Raw genomic sequence first — 24072 nt, 5'->3', positions numbered from 1 at the left:
TCGGTTTTACGTAATTAGGGCTTGTTATTATAATATCTTTTGGTTTATACACGAACGTTAGCCACAAGCTTTCAGATTCTTACTCTTATTGAAGCTTTAGTTGCGAGACTAAAGCATTAAGCTATAGACTCCTTTGATTTGGGATTGTTAGCAGATGGTTTCTTTGCATTACACTAAGGATTAATGTCCATTATTAGTGTGAGAAAAACTAAACTTATCGTAACTAATCTTAGGATTCTAGTTTCTATTTACAGTTTCCAATCGAAATGCTTAAACTACAAATGCATCTTTGGTCCAAACGGTTCTCGCTTTCTGCTCTTATTGTTGGAGCTCTCATAGGTGACGATCTCAATGGTTTACGGGTTGCCATGCATTCGTACATCCTGACTAATTGCCAATTCGCTACAGGTAGACAAAGTGCCCCAGTCCCTTGGCCGGGTTGTTATTGACGGCCTCCGCCGCGAGCTTGGTGGCAGGATTGCCGTTCAGGTCCTGCCCCTCGGCCTCCGCCACGGGCATCAGTCTGCCGTAGAGTCCGGCGGATGCGAAACGGGCGTTCATGTGGATGTCCAGCAGCTTCTTGTCCTTGCCCAGCGAGGAGAACGAGTGGGAGGCGGTGCGAATCTCGCGTATGTTGTACACGGGGCTGTAGGCTCGGGCGGGGGCAAGGGCAGGTGCGGGGGAGACGGAGTCAGGGACAGCCACCTGCGGGGCGGGGGGAGCTGCGGGGAGGTAGAAGTCCCGGCGCAGGGTGCACTCCGTGGAGGTGTCCGAGGAGCCGGAGCTGCTGGCCCACTCGTCCTCATCCTCCGCGTCCTCGCTGCTGCTCCGGCTGCTGCAGCTTCGCAGATCCTCGGAAAGCGAGAGGTCCGATTCCAAGGAGAGCTCCAGCAGACTGGTGGCATCCTCCGCCGCCTCACCCGCCTGGCCAATCGCCTCGTTCAGGTTGACCAGCAGCTGTCGCCGGCGCGCGTAGTGGGGCGTCCGCCGCACCAGGAAGTGGCACCCCTCGCCCCGCTTCATCCGCTCCATTTGGGTGCGCAGCGGCAGGTCGTCCGGATGCAGTTTCCGCTGGCACTCCTGCCCGGGGCACACCTCGTACAGCGAGAAGTTCTCGACGGGCTCCGGCGAACTGTAGCAGCCCAGGAGCAGGTGCAGCAGCTCGTCGCTGGTGGTCTCCTCGCTGATGACCAGCGACTTGTACTGGGAGCTGGGCTGCAGGGCGGAGGTGTGGACGCGGATCAGACCGCCTGGCTTCAGCTGCAGGCAGAAGCGGGACTCGCCCTTCGGGTGGCAGGCCTGCATGATGGCCGGCCGGGTGTCGTCGTCCAGCACCAGGATGGTCTTCACTCCGGCCCGGCGCACAGCGACCTCCATGGACAGGTAGAACAGCCGCGGGTCGCGTTGGCGCATCTTGAGGCTGTGTTCGAATTTAAATGTGAATCGAATTAGCACACACATTAACACAGCGGATCAATAAAGCAATTCGCTTACCGTCTCAGCAGCTGGGCAATCACCTCCTTGCTGGTGGTGTCCCACTGAATCCCCAGAGTCTTGTACTCGATGTCGATCTTCAGGCAGTTTGTGTACACCTTGATTGTGGTCTGTTGGCGTGAAATTGGGAATGAGTTTAGGGTTCGCGAGGAGTGCTCCCGTAAAGGACTCACCTGTGGCGGCTGCTCGTTGAGGCTGGAGTAGCTGGAGGCCCTTGAGGGAGTCCTCTGCAATTCCGTGGGCGGCTCCGGACTGCCGCACATGGAGCTGGCGCACGAGGAGGCGTGGCTGGAGGAGCGCAGAGACACCGAATCGGAACGATTCCGCAGCGGCGAGATTTGCACGTGCTTCAGCATCTGTAAATGGAGGAAAGGAAATGCGGGTAAATTATATGGTTTACAGAGACCCCAAACTTCTGTCTTATTCATTATGAATGCTTCCTGGAACACTCCATGAACACTTGCTACTCGAAATGAAGTTGCCACATCCGTTTGTCTCAAGAAGGCTGCACAGAGACAAATTTATAAAATACTGCTGAATAAACCTTAAAGATATAACATATGATATCAGATATACAAGGATTCCAAGATCAGACAGATTAATTGGCTGTCTATAACGATATTAAGATCCCGCTAAAACTAACTAATTCAATTTATAAAAAATTTAAATTTATCCTTAATTTCTGACCAAAATTAGAATACTCTACAAAAAGGATAGTTAAATACTTCTCACACGAAAACATACCCTTTACGAAAGACAATAAAAGGCTATTCCTGGAGTTCTGGAAATTTCAATGGACAATGTGAAAGAGATTTCCTTTATGCTCTGTGTAGTTCAAATGTGGCCTCTGTTGGGAAACTCATGAATGCAGCCACTTTCTGGCAGCCGCCAACGCTCATTGAAGCATGTAAATGAAGGGGAAGATATTGAGGAGAAGTGTCCTCAGCCGAAGCATCTCTCAAAGAGAACAGCGGGAGGGGTGCAGTGGGGTGGGGGCAAAGATGTATTGAAATTAATAAAGGGTTCACAGTGCAGCAGCCCCACATCGCTGCGGTCCTCATGGCGGTGACAATGAGCCATGAATGGACCAAATAGGGCGTGCATCGGGAAAAATCGCCGTCTGACGTTTGATTGAAAGCCGTACCTAGACCTGCGACCACAGACCCCACTCGATAGACACGATTTCCCCTATGTTCAAAATCCCTATCCAAGCAGGCATTTAGATTCATTTGAGGCGTGCCCCATTGTGAGGCGATTGCAAGCGGAAGTTGGTGGGATCTCCTCTACTCAACATCCGGTTATGCAATCCCCCTAGAGCTCTCTGCCTTTATATGTGACTACAGTGGTGCAGAGCCCATTTCAAAGTCTATCATTTTGAAAATTGGAAACTAAAAAGACTTCAATTTTTATTTATTTATTATAATAAGATTGGTCCTAAATATTACATATACCTATATTATTATTTCTACAGATTTGTTTTTCATTTTCTGAAAGGTAATACAAAATAAAATCCTTTTAAATGAGAAGCTTCTTAATTTATGTAAGGCTATACTCAGGGATTCAGAGCAGTATATTAAACCATTAATTATTAAGTTTAATATTAGTCAGAATCCCCCAAGTGGGCCACCCCATTTCCACCCAATTTCTCTCTACAACAACAAGTTTGTTCGGAAATAAGTTATCCTCATATGACTGAACAAAACAAGCTAAGAGCCCAAATATATATGGCATAGTTTTGTCACTTTAAAGGTTATATACTTTACAAGACGGCCAGCATTAAATAAGCTTCGAGCCACTGTATGTAAATATATATATGGCCCTAAGTGGGCGTTTCTTTTTGATTGCAGGCCATGCATATGGCAAAAATGTTCTCCCAGCTCAATAATTTGCTTTATTATGGAACCAAGCAGCATTTAATTAAAATGTAAAAAGTTTGGAAAATGGTTGCGATGATTGCGAGCTCTCACACTATTAATTATTACCGGAATTTAAGTCGCAGTCACTGAAGCAATTGAACCGCAGCGAACCAGCATAATATTTCAGTGAGCGCTGAAGCAATGCAAACTGCTCAAGTTGTGACTGTGAATCGCGACTGTGAGCTGTGACTGACGGGGAACAGTGACGAGGGGGGTGGACCGCTTAAGTGCTGACGACTGCTGTTCCCGCAATAAGCGACTAATGTTGCAGAGTTTCAAACCATGATGGCGCTCGGGTCACTGGGAATTTGAACTCTCCAGCTCGCCGACTTCATCTTAATCGCGAATACTGGAAAAATCATTTTGAAACTTAATTTACTGAAGTAATTTTAAATGAATTCATATTGCTCTTTTATACCCTTTATTTTAGCTTGTAGGACTGGAATATATATTTATAATCTCTTAAAGTTTTTGAGCACGAACTCGCGAAGCATACTGAGTGATAACCGAAATTAGGGTCCCCGAAAAACAATTGAGTGTCTGCACATTGCAAATCAACTAAATTAATTCCCGTCTCAAAAAAACCAACATAAAAATGAAAACAAATCAAATAAAATTTGGAAGTTAAAGATGAGTAAGAATGACAGAAGGAAATCAAGAAAATATATTTAATTTGAAATTGAATTAGATACTCGCATAAAATTGTAGGACCCTCTGCGCACGGCGCATAAGTTGAAAGAAATCGAGTAACGAACCGAGTCCCAAGATATGATGTAAATTGGTTCCCCGGCAGGAAAGCAAAATGTTAATAGGATCTTGTTTGAGGTGACAAGGGGAACAGAAGGGGCCAGTTAAGTGGATATTAGCTTAAGATTTATAGCCGTCACCGTGAAACAACTAGCGCTGACCTCAATGAGTGAGTCGCTAGCCCAGCTTTAACAGAGACACTATGCCCCAAACTTTTCCAATTATGCCATCGATACCAGCCGCAGAAGGTTGCAGGACCCACAGTCGCAGCCCTCGGGCCCTTAAAGTGCTGAGAAAGTCGCATAAATTCCACAAGGCAATACAACGTCGCAAGAGACACAGAGCGAGACGGAGCAGTAAGTAACTGCCAGACAGACATTACAGAACTTACAACTGCTGGCAAGAAACAAAAGAGGCAATAAAAAACAGCTGCAGATGAGAGTGGGAAACTGAAAGATGCTCACAACTTGCGAGGAATGTTTTAATTTTAACTTCTCGGCGAGCAAATCGTGAACGTTTCCTTCCAAGGAGATGACAGCATCACTCACGGTTGAGATGAGCTCACTAATCTCAGCACGAAAAATTATTTTTTAGTTTTACAGATTCATTTCGAGCGTAAGTATTCTCTGGACTTGTAAAACTTATGAAACATGGGAGCTATATCAGGTTAAAAATGTTTTTATTGCCTTAAAGTGCGCTGGCTCACGGATCCATATCTAACGGGCTCTTCCAGCATGGCACGTATAGCTAAGGCTTTTCAGCTTCAAGAGTCATAAAACTGCACCCTGACATTCAACAGAAAATAAATGTCCTTGAACTTGTTGCTGAAAAGCAGAAACTTTTTAGTTACCGATACATATCTGAGACTTTATCGGAAGAGGGGCTGTATCCTTTATCCTTTATCATTTTCACACATTCGAGAGGCAAACGACCAAAAGGATTATTGATTGAATTACCCCAGCAGCGAAAGGAGCCAGAAAATACTTTCATGGCCAGCAGACTAGAAAAAGGGACCAAAAATAAAGTCCGGGGCCTGCAAAAATGGCTGCGACTAAAGAATATTTTCTCGAAGAACAAGGAAAGGTTCTTTAAGTGCGAAAAGGCACGCCTAGCATCAATGCCCAGCCCCTTCGTCAGGGGTTTTCCACATAACTCGGATGACGTGTCTGATAAGATCTGACTGCCATCTTACGTTGGCTTTATTAATCAAAGACTGGGGCCAGGAGGTCGGATGGATGGAGTCCTGACAAACGACAACAACCTCAGAGCGTTTGGCAAATGTTGCCATCGTTTCGACGCCTTCGTTGTCATTGTCAGACTGGCGGAGAAAAAAATTGTGAAGAAAATGAAAAATTGCATATGAAAAACGAAAAGGGGAAAAGGCAACGGAGCGGATAATTCATAACAACAACAAATGAGTCACTGTATGTAAACATATATTTACTAAAACATTTTGATTAAGTATCATCTTTTCAACTGTTAATTATGTGCATGAGAAATATTTTATCAGTCATAGTATCTCATTTAAACCCAGTTGCCCATATTGGTTGGCAATTTTATGCAAATTTATAAGCTGAAGCGTTTATTTGCAAATAAATATGATGAAAGTTAAATCAAACCAGTAAATAAATGTGACAGTTCATGTAAAATGGTTTAAATCTGACTGAAAAATGACAGAAGTCAATATTTAAACAACCTTGCGATACACTTATAAAAATAAATTTCTACATTTTGATTTGACCAGCTTTTCAATCAAGAAAAAATCTTGTTTCAAGAAATGTTTGTAGTTAATCCAATTATTATTATTAATTAAATAAACATAATGAATTTGTTTGTTCTATAATAAATAAATATTTTTCTAAGCTTCAAAAATTATTATTTACTTATTTTTATTAAAAATAAATTTGTAGACGTGAAAATTAAGGTTTTTGTTAAGAGTGTAGTTTGGAATCATATGTCACACAACTCATGTGTGCTTACTTGCATATTTAATGCATATGCCATATGACGCGAAATTTATTTGAAGCGCCACTGCATCCGAAGTTAAATCGCATTTGTGTTTTTTCTTCAATTTAATTGATGAAATTGACTTGCAAAAGTCAATTAAGTTAATCGTTTTAATGGGGAATGGTTCACTGAGAGAGACCCTTTTGATTGGACCCTTTTTTGGATACATTGTTTGCGTTTATTTTGCCTCGATGCCCACCGATGCGTTGCAAAAGATTTTCAAGTCAGTTGTTTCTCTCTCTGGTTTCCTGCAGCTTTTTTTCATTTACTTAGCTTATTCTTAGTTGAGTGATTTTTGGTGTTTCGCTTTACGGTTAATTTATGCGCAGTCTTCTGAGATTTTTATAACCGACTTTGGTTATATTTTCAGCATTGAAGTCGGGTGCGGGTTAATAGCTTTATGGAAAACCGCTAAGTAACAAAATTAAATGCTGAAACCTGAAAACTCTGGTTAAAGTTGATTATTTCTTTTGTAGCACAAGCCAACTAAAGTAAAAAACAAAATAAGCCATCCATATTTATACACATATTATGTTTAACTCTCAACCAACCGTGCAAATTAATACAAAAAGCGAAGAAAAAAATGTTTAAGCTATTTGCGTAATGCCGCCATAAAATAAAAGCCACACAAAATGTTCCGAAAACATTTGTTGAAAAACTCTTTCTGTCTCACTAACATTTGTAGTGCAATGCTTGGGCGGGGTGTTTATTTATCTTCGGTGGTTTTGAGCCTCCTCCATAACCATTCTTTACGGCCCTCTGCCTGTTTTTGTAAGCCGCCAGTTTTTCGTGCCATTAAAAAGTGTTGCATAGCAAAAGGAGCCAGCGCCAAAAGACAAACAACAACATTAAAATTAAATTTCACTTTAATCAACTTTTTGCCGCTTGCACCGCATTGCAGGGCAAACAGAGGTTTAATATCCGGGAACGATTCTTTTAAGCTGTTAATTGGGGATCTGGTGGGTTCTGTTTTGTTGTACTTATGCTGCCGAGTCTTTTGTTTCTTTTTAAAAATAAAAGCCTTTAAAACGCATTACACTAGGCGAGGCGCTCCTCATTAAAAAAACTGAGAAATTAAGAACTGGCTCGGACTTCAAGAGATGCTAAATGTGGAACGGAGAATGCGGAAAGCATGATGCAGAATGCAGGTTGCAGGTTGCCGACTACTGGATGGGGCACTAACAGCAAGGCTGCCGCTCAAAATAGAGTCAAAAGGGCAAAAAGTGCGCCAGTCGAGCATTAAGCAAAATTAAGAGTAGCGCGTCCAACAAAGAGCAGTTGTGGCTGCAACTTATCGCAACGGAGCGAATTAAGCATCTTCCACAGCTTCTCCAGCTGGAAGAGTGCGTCTCTACACAAAAGAAAATTAATGAGTTTAAATAATGAAAGTGTTCATGTCTTCTCGCAACTCTGCGTTATTATTGTATATCTTTTGTATTTTTAATGTACTTTTCATCTGATAAGAAAATATGAGACCCGATTTTTTAACAATTTGGGAAATATTTAAATACTTAACAGTCAATTTAAGAATCAAATTTTATTACAAGAGTCTAATTTTAAAAATACTTAGAATCTAAATTTTTTCGAACACGAAATGGTTTATTTTCTTAATTCTTATTCACGGGCTCTCCAATTTGTTCTACTATTTTCGGTATTTTCTAACATCAACATTTTTCTTGCCGGGGGTAAAATTTTTAGCATATTTAAGCGGCGCCCTTTTAGCATACAGGTTCCTAACTACCCGCCCAGTTATTATGCAAAACAAGAGCGGGCAGATTAACATGCCCCTCTCTAAGCGAACTGTGAAATTATTTTTTGGAAATTATGTAAGCATAAAGTGAGAGGTGAACGCTGTGCCCAGCGGGGAAAGCATTTGTTCAAGGACTCGGGGATGCGTAGATGTTGTCGCCATGTCAAAACGGCACGCGGAAGCCTGCACATGCAACCGCGGATGCGGATGCGGATGCGGATGGAAGGGAAAATGGTGGCTTCCCATGTCAGCGATGACAGCAGAAATAATTTCCAATTATTTAGAGCATACTTTTGGGCAACCAATTTTCCATTACTCCCTTCCAGTAATGGTGTTTAAAATTTGTGGTCAACTAACAGCATTGACACCATGCTGTCGCTGTAGATGCTGCATTTGCTGCGTTTATGTCACCTCATCATTTGCATATATTGCTGCATTTCGCATGGAATTTATACCCAGATCGATATTCCCTTTAATTAAGTCCGAATGTCGACTTCGTCACATTTTTATACGGATTTTTAATTACATGCTTTAAGCAACAGTGATTGTTTAATTATAATCAGTTATAGGATAGCTAAATAAATTTAATAAACAAAATGTGTAAAGCATAAAAATTGACAATGTCAAATGCTTACTTATTCTTTGGATTTATATTTTCCCCGTTTAATGTTTTGAGATTCAAATTATAGCTCGAAGCTCTACTTTCGGTCGTGCTTTACTAGTTAGGCTACTGAATTAATGCGAGGAATTAAGCACCATTGTTTGCTAGGCAAACTTCGTTAGTAACACCTTTGTAAATCATTTTAAAATGAAACCGAAAAGAAACTTACACAATGCACGAATTACCAGTTCAGCACAGCAATTTTCCTTATTTTAAAAGGGAGGATCGGGCAACACCCACACATGCAGCCCTTCGTTCATAAATTCCACATTTTAAAAGTGTCGTAAATTTTGCGGAGGTGAGAGAATAAACTATGAAATTGAATCGAATGCAGCCGAGCATTGGCACACACACACACACACACACCCACAGAAGCCTGTAGAGCTTGTCCCGCCCTACGCATACTCATGCCAAAGTTACACAGATGCACCAGCACACACACACTCACACATTCAAGGAGGCACGCCCAATTCGCCATTGCATACTTTATAGCGAAAAGTTTTCGGTCTGCCATAAATTTAGCTGGCACTCCCGCAGCATATGCGATGGAGGTGGACGTGGGACCCAAGAGTTAGTGCTTCACTAATAATTGCAGAGGATTTATGTTTAATTTACCATAAGTTATGCCACTTTGATGATTATAATTTCGTATTTATTTCTCAGTTCGAAATATATTTATTTCCCTGCGAGTGCCTGCATAAAATATCTCTTTGTTGGTGTATCCTACATCCGTTCTTACTTAATTACTTCTTATTGTTGGATGCATATATTATCTTCGAGTAGTGTCGGCTTCAATAGCAGCACACTCTCGACACAATTCAATTGGTTTTTGAAACTTGTTAGACTTCATCCTAGACACATCCAACAGGAAGTGGAATTGGTAGAAATAACTTCCCAATCATTAAGCAGCGGCCAGTCGGGGACAGAACAGGAGCGGATAAAAGGCGCGGCTCAGAGTGTTTTCTAGTCACTTCCGCTGGATACTGGCAACCTGTTGAGTGGAAACGTGTTCCGAGCTAAGGAATGGCCCGCCTCATGCATTCTTTTCGATATGATTTATAGCTGCTCCGATGGTTTTTGCATCGACCCATGTTGGAAACTGGTTCGAAATGCATTTGGCATCCGGCAGCCGGCAAAGAAAAACAGAAAATTCCAACGTTATGCTAAATTATGCTGAATATATTTAAATTGTTGTCTTGTGGTCTATATTTACTCGTGTGTGTAGAGAACTTGGAGGAGGGGGATACTGATTTGATTGTACATTTGGCACAGCAATCAGGGGCGGGATAATTGGACTCCTCGGAGCTGGCACTTCTGCAGGAGACATCCCTTATTGTCGCTCATCCTTCGTATTTCTGCTGAATGTGAAAATTCCTCAAATTGACGTGCCTCTCTGCACGTATCCACAATTGGCACTGGGTTGAGGATGGATGCAACTTCCCGGCACTTTGGCCGCACCCACAACCTGACGACCAAAGAAGGAGAAGTCTTCTGCCACTTTTTTCACACTAAGAACAAGTATCGCCAAAATGATACACTTTTTTTTGAAAAGTAAACACAAAATTGATTGATCATCTGTAAGGGGCTAAAAGCGAGTATTTCCATTAACATCGAATGCCTTTGGTTAGACTAGTTGCCTCTTAAATATTAAAAAAATAAAATAAAAATAAAATAAAAATTGAAAATATATAGGGGTTTTCTTGTTTGCTGAAGTGACACCATGTGCCAGAGCCAAGTTCGTTAATAAGTTTTCTAGGCAAGCCCCACCACACGCTTCAACGAAAACAAACTAAGGAGATTCTTGTCGAGGTGGGGAAATGAAGACCGACATTAATTTTCCCCGGCTTCCTACTCTACGTTTTTGGTAGGTTTGTTGCGTGTGGAAAACAGGAAATGTATACATTAATAGAGGCAAGTGAAGTACGGAAATTCAATTAGACAGCAATGAGAATACACATTTAACTGTAAGTTTTCCTTCAGGGAATGCGGAAACAAACCAACGTAGGCTCCAATAGAAATGTCTTTTCTAGCTTGAAACCTCAAATTGAGTTCTGGTTGAACGTGTCGATTTGACTGCCACTAACAAAACTTTCCACACTTTTCCCATTTGATTTAACTGTAAGCAGCGCATGCCACATATTTTCAAATTAACTAATAAAAGTTTGAGAAATTTAATTTTATTCTGTTCCTCTAACTAGGGGTCCCGAAAAATTCCTATAGGACAAATACTTGAAATGTCTCTCCGACTCACTGTCAGTCCACTCTGTTCCCTTTTTCGGTTCTCGCTTTGTTCCATTGGCATCGGGCACTATTTGCTGTCAAATTATTTGCTCAGGAATTTAAGACTATTAAATGGAGGGCAACGCTTTCAGCCGCTGTCGCATTACGCAAAATGTATATAACTATGTTCTTTAAAATACATACGGATGTGCAGAGGTTTGCATATACTTTCTGGCCTGCCCCGCCAACAGAACCAACAAAGGCCCTAAAACACAAGGGAAAAAACCTCGACCCAAAGGTAAACAAGCCGCCAAAGGAGCCAAGCAAATCCGAGTTTGGAGGGCGAAATCTGGGGCAAAAAATAAGGAATGGGGCGATGGGCGATGGGTGAGGGGCGAGGGACTTGGACTCGAACTCGTACTCGTCCGCAGGCCTTTGCCATCTCAGCTATTAATTTTTATTTGTATTGTCACTTCAAGCATTCCGGCAAGTTGCCTGTTGCCAAGCTGAGCGTAGCTCGAATTACCTTATAAATAGTATTCCCGGCCTATAAAAGTAGTTGCCAGCTGTGTTTACCTGTAATGAAAAGGAAATGAGGGGAATACACTCAGTTAGTCGATTGTTGGATAAGTCGGAATAGTTTTTAAAATATCTAAGCGCAAGAGCTTTTAAAAGAAAAATTGTTAATGCTTATTCGTATACAAATATCATATTATAAATTGCACTGTGCTAAAACAAAAATTTGTATTTTCTGTAGAAAAGGTCTTCATAGCATATGAAAAGGTTGCATAAAGCCATAAGTAAGAATTACGTTTGGACCTGATTTTATAAACCTATTCCAAGATCTATACTTACTAAAAAAAAAAAAAAAAATATTCTTGATTTGTGATTAATGCTTCGTTTCTGATGAAAGTTTAAGATAGTTTTTTGAAAGGCAATACCTCTTATATACAAATATCGGTAATACTTAAGAAATTGGTCATGATTTTAAAACATTTATTTGCTGATAAAGATACCTTTAAATAATAAATTCATCAGATGCAGTACTCAAACATTTCCCACAACATTAATCAATCAGGAGGATGACCGCCATGCAAAGTGCAACCTGCAACTGTTTCCCTGGCTATTTTCCCAGGGCCACGCGACAGCTGCCACTGGGTGCGCATTATGAAAAACCATATGGGAAAATCAGCAACAAAAAACCGGCGTGTAGAGACGCTGTTCTGAGCAACATCGGCAAAACAATCTCGCCACGCACAGATGCTTTGGCCACCCCAACTCGCATCCATGGGATTCACTTGATACGGCGAATGGAAGCTGAGCTGGCAGCTGACTTGCAGTCCTTCGCCGCGTCCATATCCATAGATAGCGATAGTGCAGTGTGGGAATTTCGCTATGAGAAAATGAGGCAGGTCCCAGCTGCCTTTGTTGAGCTGAGATCTCTTGAGGTAGCAGGTAGCTGCGCTGTGCATATGCACAACATGTGGAAAGTGCGGCATGAAAATGAGGAAATGTCGATGATGTTTTCCCTAGCATTCAGAAATCCGGTTTGTGTTTAAGGAAATCGTCGGGTACTTTGATTGTGGAACCATTTAAATGAGTCCCACAACCAAATGTGCCTATTACTGGTCCATCATTTAGATTTGTTGGATCCGAATGGCATTTCCGGCACGGATGTGGCTGGGCCCCACTTTGTTTTTTTTTTATCCTTAAAGAGACAGAGTTCGGAGGTCAGATGCTGCTAACAAGATTCGTTTAGTGCGCATTGTGCGCCCTTTGTCTCTGGCTAACGCCCACAATTGAAAAACCAACAGAGCCGAACGAAAGGTGTGAAAAGAGGTGTGCTTATCTTTCTGGGTAAGGGGCCCATGTTGTCAGAGCCTAAGGTTGATGCATGGCCCACGATAAGGGCGTAGGTCGATCGAGCTGACAGAGAGCTCTTAACGTCTTAGAACTGCCGACTTCTTGAGCTATTCAGGGTAAAATAATGATGTAAGGTTAAGGAGTACCAGCAGTTTCTTATATGGTCGCTTTAGTTTTTTGAATTAATTGCAATAAGGTTTCTTTTTGTTTTCCTTACATTAAGTATATCATCGAAACCGGAATGCTTAGCTCCAATTCCATTATGTCTAGATTTTACTGTCATTGCACAAGTTCCATATTATTCTCTCCTTAACAATTGTACTTATGGCGATTTCTAGGAATAGGGTTTTAAGACTCATCAGATTTTCATTTACGCTTCCATTCTTAGTTATCAAATCCTCGGTCTTGCACTTGTTCATTTGGGCGCTGCTTCCTGTGGCAGCCACAAAAAGATATCCACCGATAGTTGTTATTTCTTTTTTATCACAGACAAGTCAGGAGAAATTTATGAACCGTTCACAAAATGTTTGGTAAGCGATATTTTGTCAACTGGACAATTTGTCGGCATGAGTGGACAGAATCCATTGTATTCTACTCTGTATCCAGACATTCCATTTACTGTGGGCCACGCCATACAGGAAGCTGATTGTGTCTGGGGCCCAGAAAATATGTTTTGTGTAACTATTCTATTCATGTGGCTATAAATTACCAGACGTACGGAACGACTCGAGGGCCGAACTGGCAAATAGTAAATTTCATAGTATTTTAATGAGCTTTGGCAGTAGCCTTTTTGCCATCTTCCCTGCGCCCCAGTTTCTTGGAAATTGCAAATTAAACTAAACTGGTTTTCGGTTTTTGGTATTCCAAAAAGGAAAACAAGAACATTTTTGCCCGCTAAACACTAATGAAATTACGCATACAATTTCTGCTTATCAGAGCCCCAACTTTGGGCAATTAAGCCAAACTGTAGCCCGCTAATGGCTTCAGTCGAAATTGTTCTACTATGCTATGCTACTGCCGCGTTAATTTTTCAACATTCCAGCCAACGAATCAGCCCAAAACACCACATAACGAGAAATACTTGGGAATCATTATCCACTAAAATGAATATTAAACAAGAGAGAACGCTATAGTCGGGTGCCCCGACTATCAGATACCCGTTACTCAGGTAAAGGGAGTGCGAGGGAGATGGAGATAGAAACTTTGATCACGCATAACTTTTTAACGAATGGTCCGATTTGAAAAATTTCTTCTACATTTCGATAGGTATTGATAAACACAATAAAACTGCATTTTTACTTTTCCGAAATATTTAAATATATCGTATATAAGCGATTGTGGGCGTTAAAGGGGGCGTGGCACCTTTTTTGAAACAAACTTGCGCTGCGTAGGAACTCCTAGAATCTGCATGCAAAATGCCAATCTTCTAGCTTTTATAGTTTCCGAGATCTCAGCGTTCATACGGACAGACAGACAGACGGACAGACAGACGGACAGACGGACAGACGGACAGACGGACAGACGGACATGGCTATATCGACTCGGCTAGTGACCCTGATCAAGAATATATATACTTTATAGGGTCGGAAACGCTTCCTTCTAGCTGTTACATACTTTTGCACGAATACAATATACCCTTTTACTCTACGAGTAACGGGTATAAAAATAAGTTAACTTTTTGCGGTACATAATTTAATTTTATAAAAAGCACCGTCAAAGAGAGTATGTTTTTGAAAAGAGACAATCTTAAGTAGATAATGTCGTACTCGACATAGTCGATAAGGCACGCCACCACCTCCAGACCTCTGACTAAGTGCACCGCTGACTAAGTTAACCTCCGACTAGGTGTGGATTGCTGGGGAGGGGGTGGAGGTAGACATCTCCATCCAGCGGCTATTTGTCACTCTTTGACGTGCTGGTGCAGCACGCGCCGCAGCCGACGACAGGTCTTAGTCACATGCCCAGGTTGAGGCATTTCCTAGCGGTCTTTGACCGGGTTTTCCCTGCCCGTTTCCTCGTCCATCGGTCAAGTTAGTACTCGTGGTGATCATGGTAGTTACAGCTGCTGGGACGTGTTGCAGAAGGTTATTGGCCCCGCCAATTTTGTTGCTATTAAGCCGGCAAAATGACTTTGCAGCATCCGACTTGATGGGACCAAGGCAAAAAGTTGCCACTCCGGTATTTAGTGCAGCATGCAGCATGCTGGCTTTCAGCCTGGGATGCATTAAATGCATTAACCGTTAATGCTGCTTGCCCCTGACACCATCCTGGCCATGTCGGAAGCTGGCCAACACAAACTCTCGGGCACGTTTAATTTAAAACAGTGATCAAATCAGCGAAAAGCCACAATAAAAACGTTGCCGGGTAATCTCAGTATGACAATCAATTAAGCTCAATTGTTGTTCAATTAATTAATCAATTATGCATTTTTCATATTGCGCATTAATGTAATTTATTTTTGCCGTAGAAAAGAACTTTTTGGCACTTGAATGCATATTGCGAGGCAATAAAAAGGGAAAAACATGTTTAACAGTTCATTATAAAGAACTGACTATTGGTTATGATTTATGAACATGTTTTCAATAGAATGAACAAAATGAACTATGGCGTTAAATTGAATACTGATGTGAAGTTTTACATCTTTATAAGAGCAATGATTGAATTTAAATTGCATGAAAAACTCTCAGCTTGTAATCCCATATGGATAAAATTCATTTAAATTTTCAAGAGTTATGCATAGGAGATATAACTCGATAAACTCCATACGCCGTTTTCAAATATTTCATTCCGTTTTTTACTTTGGTTTATAAAAAACTTCATAAATCTGTTAAAATCCTGTAATATTTCATCGAGTGTTCCCTCTTCAAGCGGATGCAAACTGAAAAGGCTTGCCGCCTCATAAATTTCAAATATACTAAAATAAAAACCAAACAAGAAAGCTAGCATTGACAATCCGAAGCTTATATACCCTTGCAACTAAAACACAACAAATTGTCCACAATAGATGGCGCCACTTGCGAATCTATTGTCGCGGCAAATTATAAAGATAAGGCGCCATCATGCGATATATATATATATATTCATTTGCAAGCACTGGTTATTCTTAAAAAATCCGATAAATACAGGACCTCATAAATAAACCTATACCACGCAGAAATGTTTCTTGCGCTTGTGTGTGTTAGATGAGGCGTGGTCAATTTTCGAAAAAAATTTGGGATGCATAGGTATCACTAGAATCTTTATGTTCACCGACAGACATGACTAGATCGGCTATTGTTTCTGATTTATAATATATTCCTTATATAGTTGAAATTATATTCATTTGCAAGGGTTTAAATATGTAAAGATAAACTTAAAAAACTGAACTTAAACTTAAACGAGGACGGAAGCTAACTTCGGCAAGCCGAAGTTTTAATACCCTTGCAGACTTTGACGAAATTGCTAAAAGTGAAAAAGTAGCGAAAGGAATAAGGTATACATAAGTAAACTAGATTTGCATCGTTTCAAGTCAATTGATTTTATACTGCAAAAATGTCATATACAAATAGAAAAAAAGGGATACTTTCGCAGCCTTTAACAATTTTTCCTATCTCCTTTAAGATATAGACTTCCGAGCGGCAAGCGCTTTTACCCTAATCAAGATATGCGTAAATAAATAAGAATTGGAAAATTTTATGTTAGTAGCTTACACACTGCGCGAAATATTCTGATAATCATCAAATTTGGACCGATTTCACCCTATTGTTCCTATGGGAGCTATAGGATATAGACGTCCGATCGGCACGCGCTTTCACCTTGATCAATGTATGCATAAAAAAATAGGATTTGGAAAGATTCATGTCAATAGCTTGTATACTGCGTGAAATATCCTAAAAATCATTAAATTTTAACCGATTTTACCCTTTTGTTCCTATGGGAGCTATAGGATATAGACGTCCGATCGTCACGCGCTTTTACTCTGATCAAGGTTCGCATAAAAAAATAAGATTTGGAAAGATTTATGTCAATAGCTTTTACACTGCGCGAAATATCTTCCATTCTTGCAAGTTATATCCGATTGTTCCTATGGGAGCTATAGGATATAGACATCCGATCGGGGCGGTTTTCAAACTTGATCTGCGTACACTTGTTTTAGGACGACTGTGAAAGTTTCAGATCGCTAGCTTTTAAACTGAGCTCGCAAACGGTATTGAAACAGACGGACAGACGGACAGACGGACAGACGGACGGACGGACAGACGGACAGACGGACATGGCTATATCGACTCCCCTATTGATCCTGATCAAGAATATATATACTTTATAGGGTCGGAAAAGTCTCCTTCACTGCGTTACAAACTTCTGACCAAAATTATAATACCCTCTGCAAGGGTATAAAAAAGATTAGCTATACGTAATTAATTTAATTTTTAAATAGCGGATGTAGCATGTACTTGTCTGATTGGCAGCAACTTTTACCCTGAGCAAGGTGTACATAAATAAATTAGATAAATTGCATAGTTTCATGCCAATAGCTTTTATACTGCAAAATTGTCATATACAAATAGGGAAAAAAGGGATATTTTCGCAGCCTTTAACAATTTTTCCTACGGAAGCTATACGATATAGACGTCCAATCGGCAAGCGCTTTTACCCTGATCAAGGTATGCGTAAATAAATAAGACTTGGAAAAATGTGTGTCAATAGCTTATACACTGCGCGAAATATTCTAAAAAACATGAAATTTTGACCGATTTCATCGTATTGTTCCTATGGGAGCTATAGGATATAGACGTCCGATCGTCACGCGCTTTTACCCTGATCAAGGTACGCATAAAAAAATAAGATTTGGAAAGATTTATGTCAATAGCTTTTACACTGCGCGAAATATCCTAAAAATCATTAAATTTTAACCGATTTTACCCTATTGTTCCTATGGGAGCTATAGGATATAGACGTCCGATCGCCACGCGCTTTTACCCTGATCAAGGTATGCATAAAAAAATACGATTTGTAAAGATTAATGTCAATAGCTTTTACACTGCGCGAAATATCATAAATTCTTGCAAGATATATCCAATTGTTCCTATGGGAGCTATAGGATATAGACGTCCGATCGGGGCGATTTTCAAACTTGATCTGCGTACACATGTTTTAGGACGATTGTGAAAGTTTCAGATCGCTAGCTTTTAAACTGAGCTCGCAAACGGTATTGAAACAGACGGACAGACGGACAGACGGACAGACGGACATGGCTATATCGACTCCCCTATTGATCCTGATCAAGAATATATATACTTTATAGGGTCGGAAAAGTCTCCTTCACTGCGTTACAAACTTCTGACCAAAATTATAATACCCTCTGCAAGGGTATAAAAAAAGGTGTCAGCTTTGGACGGAAATTATAAATTCAAAGCAAAAATGTTCGCTTCTTTTTTACTCCGCTTTGGCTGATTTACACAATTACTGAGAGCCAGCGATATTTCGATTTCGTTTTTCCATGGAACCCAGCCAGGTACTGTACTGCATTAAAGTTTTTGTGGTTGTCAATAAATTATTCAAACATGGGGTTAACGACAAAAGGTTTTTGTGCCATTTATTTTAGATAACTTTCAGACTGGTGTTAGTACTGATTCCCCTTATTTGGGAATTCAGTTAAACTAACTATTTAAAATTGCAAACCAATTTTATACAAAGACTATTTTGCCAGTACAAAAGGCAAGGTCGCTTATTGTATTTGATGAGACCCGCACAAAACGAATTATCCCCATTCAACTTGCTCATTTGTTTCTGATAAATAAACTAAAAATACAACAGAATTTATTGTCCCACACTTGAATGTTTTCCCACCAAAGCCTTCCCACTCACAACAGCCTTAAACTAATAATTAAAAGCGCTTGGCCTTAAAAAATCAGCATGCTGAAGCCCCCTAATGCAACTGCAACGTGTCCACTTTAAGAGAACGAAAACGAAACTCCACGAAGAACTATGCCTTGCCCTAATGAAGTTATGAGCTGCGGGAATCGAAGGGGACTGGAATATTTATTTTTGATGCCACTCTTTCGTGCGTATTCCATAAATATGCTGAAAGCTGGAAAGGGCTTCCACTTAAGCGCCGACAATTAATATTTTCCATATTTCTTCTGTTCTTCTCTGGGCTGCATTCTCCCTATGGTTTGTTTACTGGAGTGTCGATTAAGTTGTTTTAATATAAAGCAGCCCCTCTATATTAAGAGTACTCTGTGATATATGCTTTATCTTACGGGGAAAGCGACTGCGAGATGGATCTGTAGAGGGCCTTGTTCCCATTTAAGAAGGCGGCCGATACATGATAAGCGCAATGTGTATATATGCACTTATGTTTATGTGGGTGATTGACTTCCATTAATGGAGCAGCAGCTGAACATCAACTCGGTGAGGTTCAAGGCACTCTTTAAAGAATTCAATGTTTCGGTTTCATCCGGGAGCTGATATCGCTAAAGTGCCAGTGGCTGACGAGAAGTTGATATCGTTTGCAATTCGCCTACCCAAAGTCCTCCCAGAGAGCACAAATCAAACGGCCTGGTCGCAATCACAGAAAACAGTACACTGCCAATGTCCAGCAGGGCCAAAACGTCGGTCGAAAGAGGAACAGGAAAAAACAAAGGGTCAGCAACGTTACCCAAACCGATTCTCACACAAATTTGCAAACGCACAATTAAGTCGCCTGGGAGGGGGGCCATTGGAGCTTCCTGCAGCTCCTCACCCCCACCATCCCCCTCCCCCTTGAAACGTATGAAGTGCCAACGAAGACGTCAACTTGTCATTCGGCAGCAGTAGCCAAGTATCCAGCTGGAGCGACAGTAACAGCCTTTAAGTTGGTTAATTTATCATGACTAGTGGCGGGAGAAGGGAGCGGACAAAAAATGCAATTGTGACCAAGAGTGTAGTTTTTTCCAGCTCTGGTTTTCGGGCCGGCAGTTTTGTGCCAAGTGTTTTTTATTTGGCCGCCATGGCCCTGACTGATGTACTGAAATTAATAACGCTCAAATAGAGCTCCAAAGTGGGGAAGCGATTCGACTTTTTTCTTTCACACAGAGTTTTTTAATCCTTTCTCTGCATTAAGCTGGTGAGTTTCCGGCCTTTAGCTCTTTTTGCCCCCGACCACTGGGCGCTACACGCATATTGATTACCAGGTAGTCGAAACCAGCTGGGAATCAAGGGGTTGCGAGCGATTTAAAGGCGAGTAAATGTTGCATTTGCAGGGGCAGTTAATGAATCCCCACTTGTCCACTTGCCGTGGTCAAAGGGGCAGAGGGGCAGGGGGAGTGAGTCAATCAAGTTGCAGTCCCAACATTCCGCGTTCCCACAGTGCATTAAGACAGAGACCAAGGCAGCAAGGCAGCAAATTCCTGTCCCAGGATAGGACCTGGGAAGCAGCCAGCAACTGCAAAATCAACAGCAACAAAATAACTTGCGGTTGCATTTTGCGGTTTGCCTTAGCTTGTACATCAACAAATGCGAACTAAAGCAGCAACTTCTTTTTGGCGTGAGAATTTGTCGCTTCCTCAGGTGGGCGACTGGAGGCACGTGTTTCAAGCCAACGGGGGAAAGTGAGTCTCGAGAATGATTTCCCACCCGATAGGATGGCCACTGTGAGATACATTCGCTGACAGATCACGGTCGAATGAAAGTTTTACGAGGCCTAAGCCCAAAATGAAAGGTTACCAGAAGCTACTTCCAACTGACCCTAATGGATGATCCGATCTGCTGGAAAAAGTGAGAAAAGCGAAGGGCAGAAACCACACTTTGACAGCAGAAAGTTCGAGATAAACATTTTTGGTCGTTAAACAAGGTATGGGGATCTGCGAAGATAACTTAATAGAGAAAAACTTGTATCACAAGAAGAATAACATAAGTTTTCTTCTTAAACACTGAATTCCATTAACACGACCGAGTTTTTACGCTGCTTTCGGAGTAATTCATCTGAAATTCAAATCTGCTACAAATGACTAATGCTCGTTCTGCTGAAAGACAAATCAATGGCGAATCACTTAACACCAATTCACCAATGCTTAATCTTTTCGAATCATACACTGTAGTTTCAGAGAAACCCAGATCCCAAATTGTTTTACGGCTCTTCATTTAACAGGTTGCCGAGCGCAAACAAACAGTTAGTTAACAGCCTTTGTGTACTTTGGTTGTTGTTAATTAATTGTTAACAAAACAAAATGTCAACAAAAAGTTTCAACGGAGAGCAGCAGAGAGAAAAACCATAAGTAACAGCGCCAACTCCAATTTTGTTGCTGACATTGTAGCAAAATTTATAATTAATAATATTATTTTTTCATTTCGCTGTTGAACTTGTTTATTGAATTTTAAATTCGCTGACTCAGTATGGTTTTCGCTGTAATTTAGTAAAGTTAGCACGAAACGTTAAACGATCTTGCAATGCATAATGGAAAAGGCTGAAAAACCCCAATTCGAATATTTCTGAGTATTAGCTATACAATAATGTGTTGCAAACGACTTAAGAAATTTCAAATTCTGTTAATATATTCCCATACGAGAAATCAAGGCCTTGTATTGGTTTATTATACAATAACATATTAATTTAATTTGTCAAAAAACAATAAAACGTAATATAAACGATATAATTTAAGTGATTCATTCATATTGACGTAGCTTAGAGTACCGCTCAGATACAGTAAGCCAAAGTCCGCGTGCACGATTTTGTGTCGATTTCTCAATTGACAAATACTTTTGTCTTTTCACTGAGGGCGCGGGTGTATTTTTAATAAGATGGAGAAACAATAGCCTTTAGTGTTCATAACTGTGTATGGGAAAACAAGTCACTTCCCCAAGCCATAAAACCATTAATAAAATACTGAAGGAATTATTCAAAAAGTTTGTTGGCGTTCGTTGCGACGAAGCATTGGAATAAAAAAATAAGAGAAATAAAAGCTTGATAAATTTACTGACCACTCAAGTTTTCAGAAGACCTCTAAAAAAATGTTCTTTCTAACATCAAATGTTTAGTACGAATTAATATGTATGTCCGTCAACTCCGAATGCCAAGATCTCCAGCGAAAGATATATGACCCTTTTGCCAGACCACACTCAACTTCCTCCCCAAATCTCCTCCCTCCATTGATCAATGGACCTCAGAGAGCTGCTTCCTTGTAAGTACGTGCATGCAATATGAAGACTAAATGAGGCGAGTATCCTCTCAAGGCTCACGTATCTCCTACTCAATAGACCTAATATCTGTAAAGCACGGGTTTACCTGTTACCAATAACGAAAACAAGGCGCTACACCGAGGGAACCGCACTTGACAGTAGCCCACAAGCAGGTAGGCCCAAAAATCAATCCCTCTCTCACGTAAAATTCAGGATGGGATCAAAGTAAGGCTAATTCCTTAGTCTGCTACGGGACATTTCCGTTTTTATTAACCGAATAGAAACTAACAAAGACAAATAATTGTGCAGAGTGTAGCGCGAATACGTGCTCGGTATCTTTAATATTCTACTTATATTGTCATAAAGGAAACTATGCTCTACAATAAGGCTTTTATACTCCTAAAAGGCGGAATATTAGTGCAAAATCAAAAGTTTTCTGTGGTTACGATGAAATCAGTAGCGAAGCTAAAACCCACTTGATGATGAATATTTTATAAGCCAAAACGATGTTGCTCATCGCGAATTTTCCCGCTCATAAAAATGGCCATTAGAGAACTTCCGCCAGAGTACTAGGCGGTTTTGCTACAGCTTTGTTACCGTGGTTTTTGGTCGGCAATAAAAAATTTTTTAAACAGTAATTTTCTATTAAGATTGGCCTCTCTGCTTTGAAGAAGTTAGAAACACAAGCAACATTGGCCACATTAAAAGATACAAATCTGATTTGCGATTTCCTAATCACAAATGAACGCATTTGTTTAACTGTATTCGAAACAAAAGAAAAAAAATTTTGTCACAGAAATATGCGATATTTTTATCAAATCAAAACCCAAACATTGTGTCATTTATAATCAACTAACAAACTAACTTTTACTAATTAATGGAGTCACTCGACCGAGGAATTTGTTTAAAACCTTTTTGCTTTTTCAATAGCTGGGAAGTTCGTTTGTCTGTGTGGCCTTTAATTCAAATTTGAAATATTGCATAAAAATGCTGAGCGCATTGTTGAGTTGCAGATTTACGGATGTGCAGTTGTCTGAGGTCAAGAACCGGACAATGATGTTAAGAAAGCCCGTACTTGCAATATAATCGCCTAAATGACCCCTTGGTTGGAGGAAATGAGTGGCCAACAACTTGACTACCGTTGCGGGGTTCAATCAACTCTGCGCAGCGAAAATGTCTCGAGATATTATCGCAATTTGATAATTTTGTAATAGGAGAATCGGCTGAGAAAATTCTTGACTTTCGCCAAAGCGAGAAGAAAACCGTTTAAACCAGACTAAATCACGTTTACCAATCAAACTTTCTCGGGAAGTCGATTATTGGGCCGCAGCGAAAACTGGGCTACACTCAATGGACCATAGAGATCCGAGATCTGGGTCTTACCTCTAAGCGAATGAGATTTTGTATCCAAATGTGTTTTATGTGTAATCCCAAGACTTTTCAGTCCGACTTTGATGGATGGCGGAAAAAGAAGTCCGGCGAAGACAAGACAAGGTCGCACTGTTTCTCTTTCTGTTTCTGCCTCGTTTGTTTTTACGGCCCTTTGGCTGGCACTAAGTTATCAAGCACTCCGCTGTACTTGGCATGCACGGTGCATTTTTACGCGTATCCACTGCCAAAGGTGCGTACGTGTTCCCTGCGGAGGGCGGCGGCACTGGGGGAAACAGGTGCACTCGGAAGGCAGGTGCAGTGATTTTTATTTAGCCATGCACCGTCGATTTCCTTCTGAATTTTTTCACTTTTTTTTTGGCTAGCGGACCAATTTTATTTTTGACCCGGGCGCACATTCACTTTCGTTAAGATAAGCTCGCTTCCGTTAGCCAGTTCAGTAAGAATCGAGAATTCCGGAGCGAAGCAGCGACGAAGACCGCACTCGCCAGTGTTTACAGACGCAATGAAGCCGCACCGCTAGCGTCTGCGAGGTCTAGTCCGCTGAGAGCGCTATTCAGCAGAGCGGGAGAGCGCAGAGAGTCACTGGCTATGGCTAGCGAGCGGGAGAGCGGATCGAACCCAGGCGGAGGTGTATGTGCGTGTGTATGCTCTCGCTCTCTCTGCACTGAGCGAAAAGCTATTGCATTTTAAACATAAAATCAATGCTGCAGTATGCGAAGTAGTAGTTTCTACCATTCCATATTTATTTACTTTTTTAATGTTATTTTCATGTATCCAAGAAAAGGTCATGGGCCAATCAATTATATTCAGAGAACTATAAAGTAAATTAAGAAAAGTTCATTGTGAGTTTGGGAAAAGTGAGTGGTTTCCAAGTGAGCCAGTGT

The 24072-nt window shown here is 41.0% G+C and overlaps 1 protein-coding gene across 2 annotated transcripts; it reads right to left on the bottom strand.

Annotated features, from left to right (window-relative positions):
• LOC108040879 lies at positions 1 to 23678 on the bottom strand. Of its 2 annotated transcripts, XM_044459758.1 has the most exons (5): positions 23180 to 23260; positions 11322 to 11371; positions 1668 to 1850; positions 1495 to 1604; positions 1 to 1420 (listed from the first exon to the last, which is right to left on the bottom strand). In XM_044459758.1, the coding sequence occupies exons 3-5, from the start codon at positions 1848 to 1850 to the stop codon at positions 403 to 405; spliced, it is 1311 nt and encodes a 436-aa protein (XP_044315693.1). In that variant the 5' UTR covers positions 11322 to 11371; positions 23180 to 23260; the 3' UTR covers positions 1 to 402. The 2 variants fall into 2 exon arrangements, with proteins under 2 accessions (XP_044315693.1, XP_044315692.1); XM_044459757.1 differs by lacking the exon at positions 11322 to 11371 and having other exon boundaries at positions 23180 to 23678.
• Positions 23679 to 24072: the final 394 nt, after the last annotated feature.

Source organism: Drosophila rhopaloa, unplaced genomic scaffold (assembly GCF_018152115.1).
Source record: "Drosophila rhopaloa isolate 14029-0021.01 unplaced genomic scaffold, ASM1815211v1 contig_2, whole genome shotgun sequence".
Lineage (NCBI taxonomy): Eukaryota > Metazoa > Arthropoda > Insecta > Diptera > Drosophilidae > Drosophila > Drosophila rhopaloa.
This window is presented reverse-complemented; position numbering and strand designations above follow the sequence as displayed.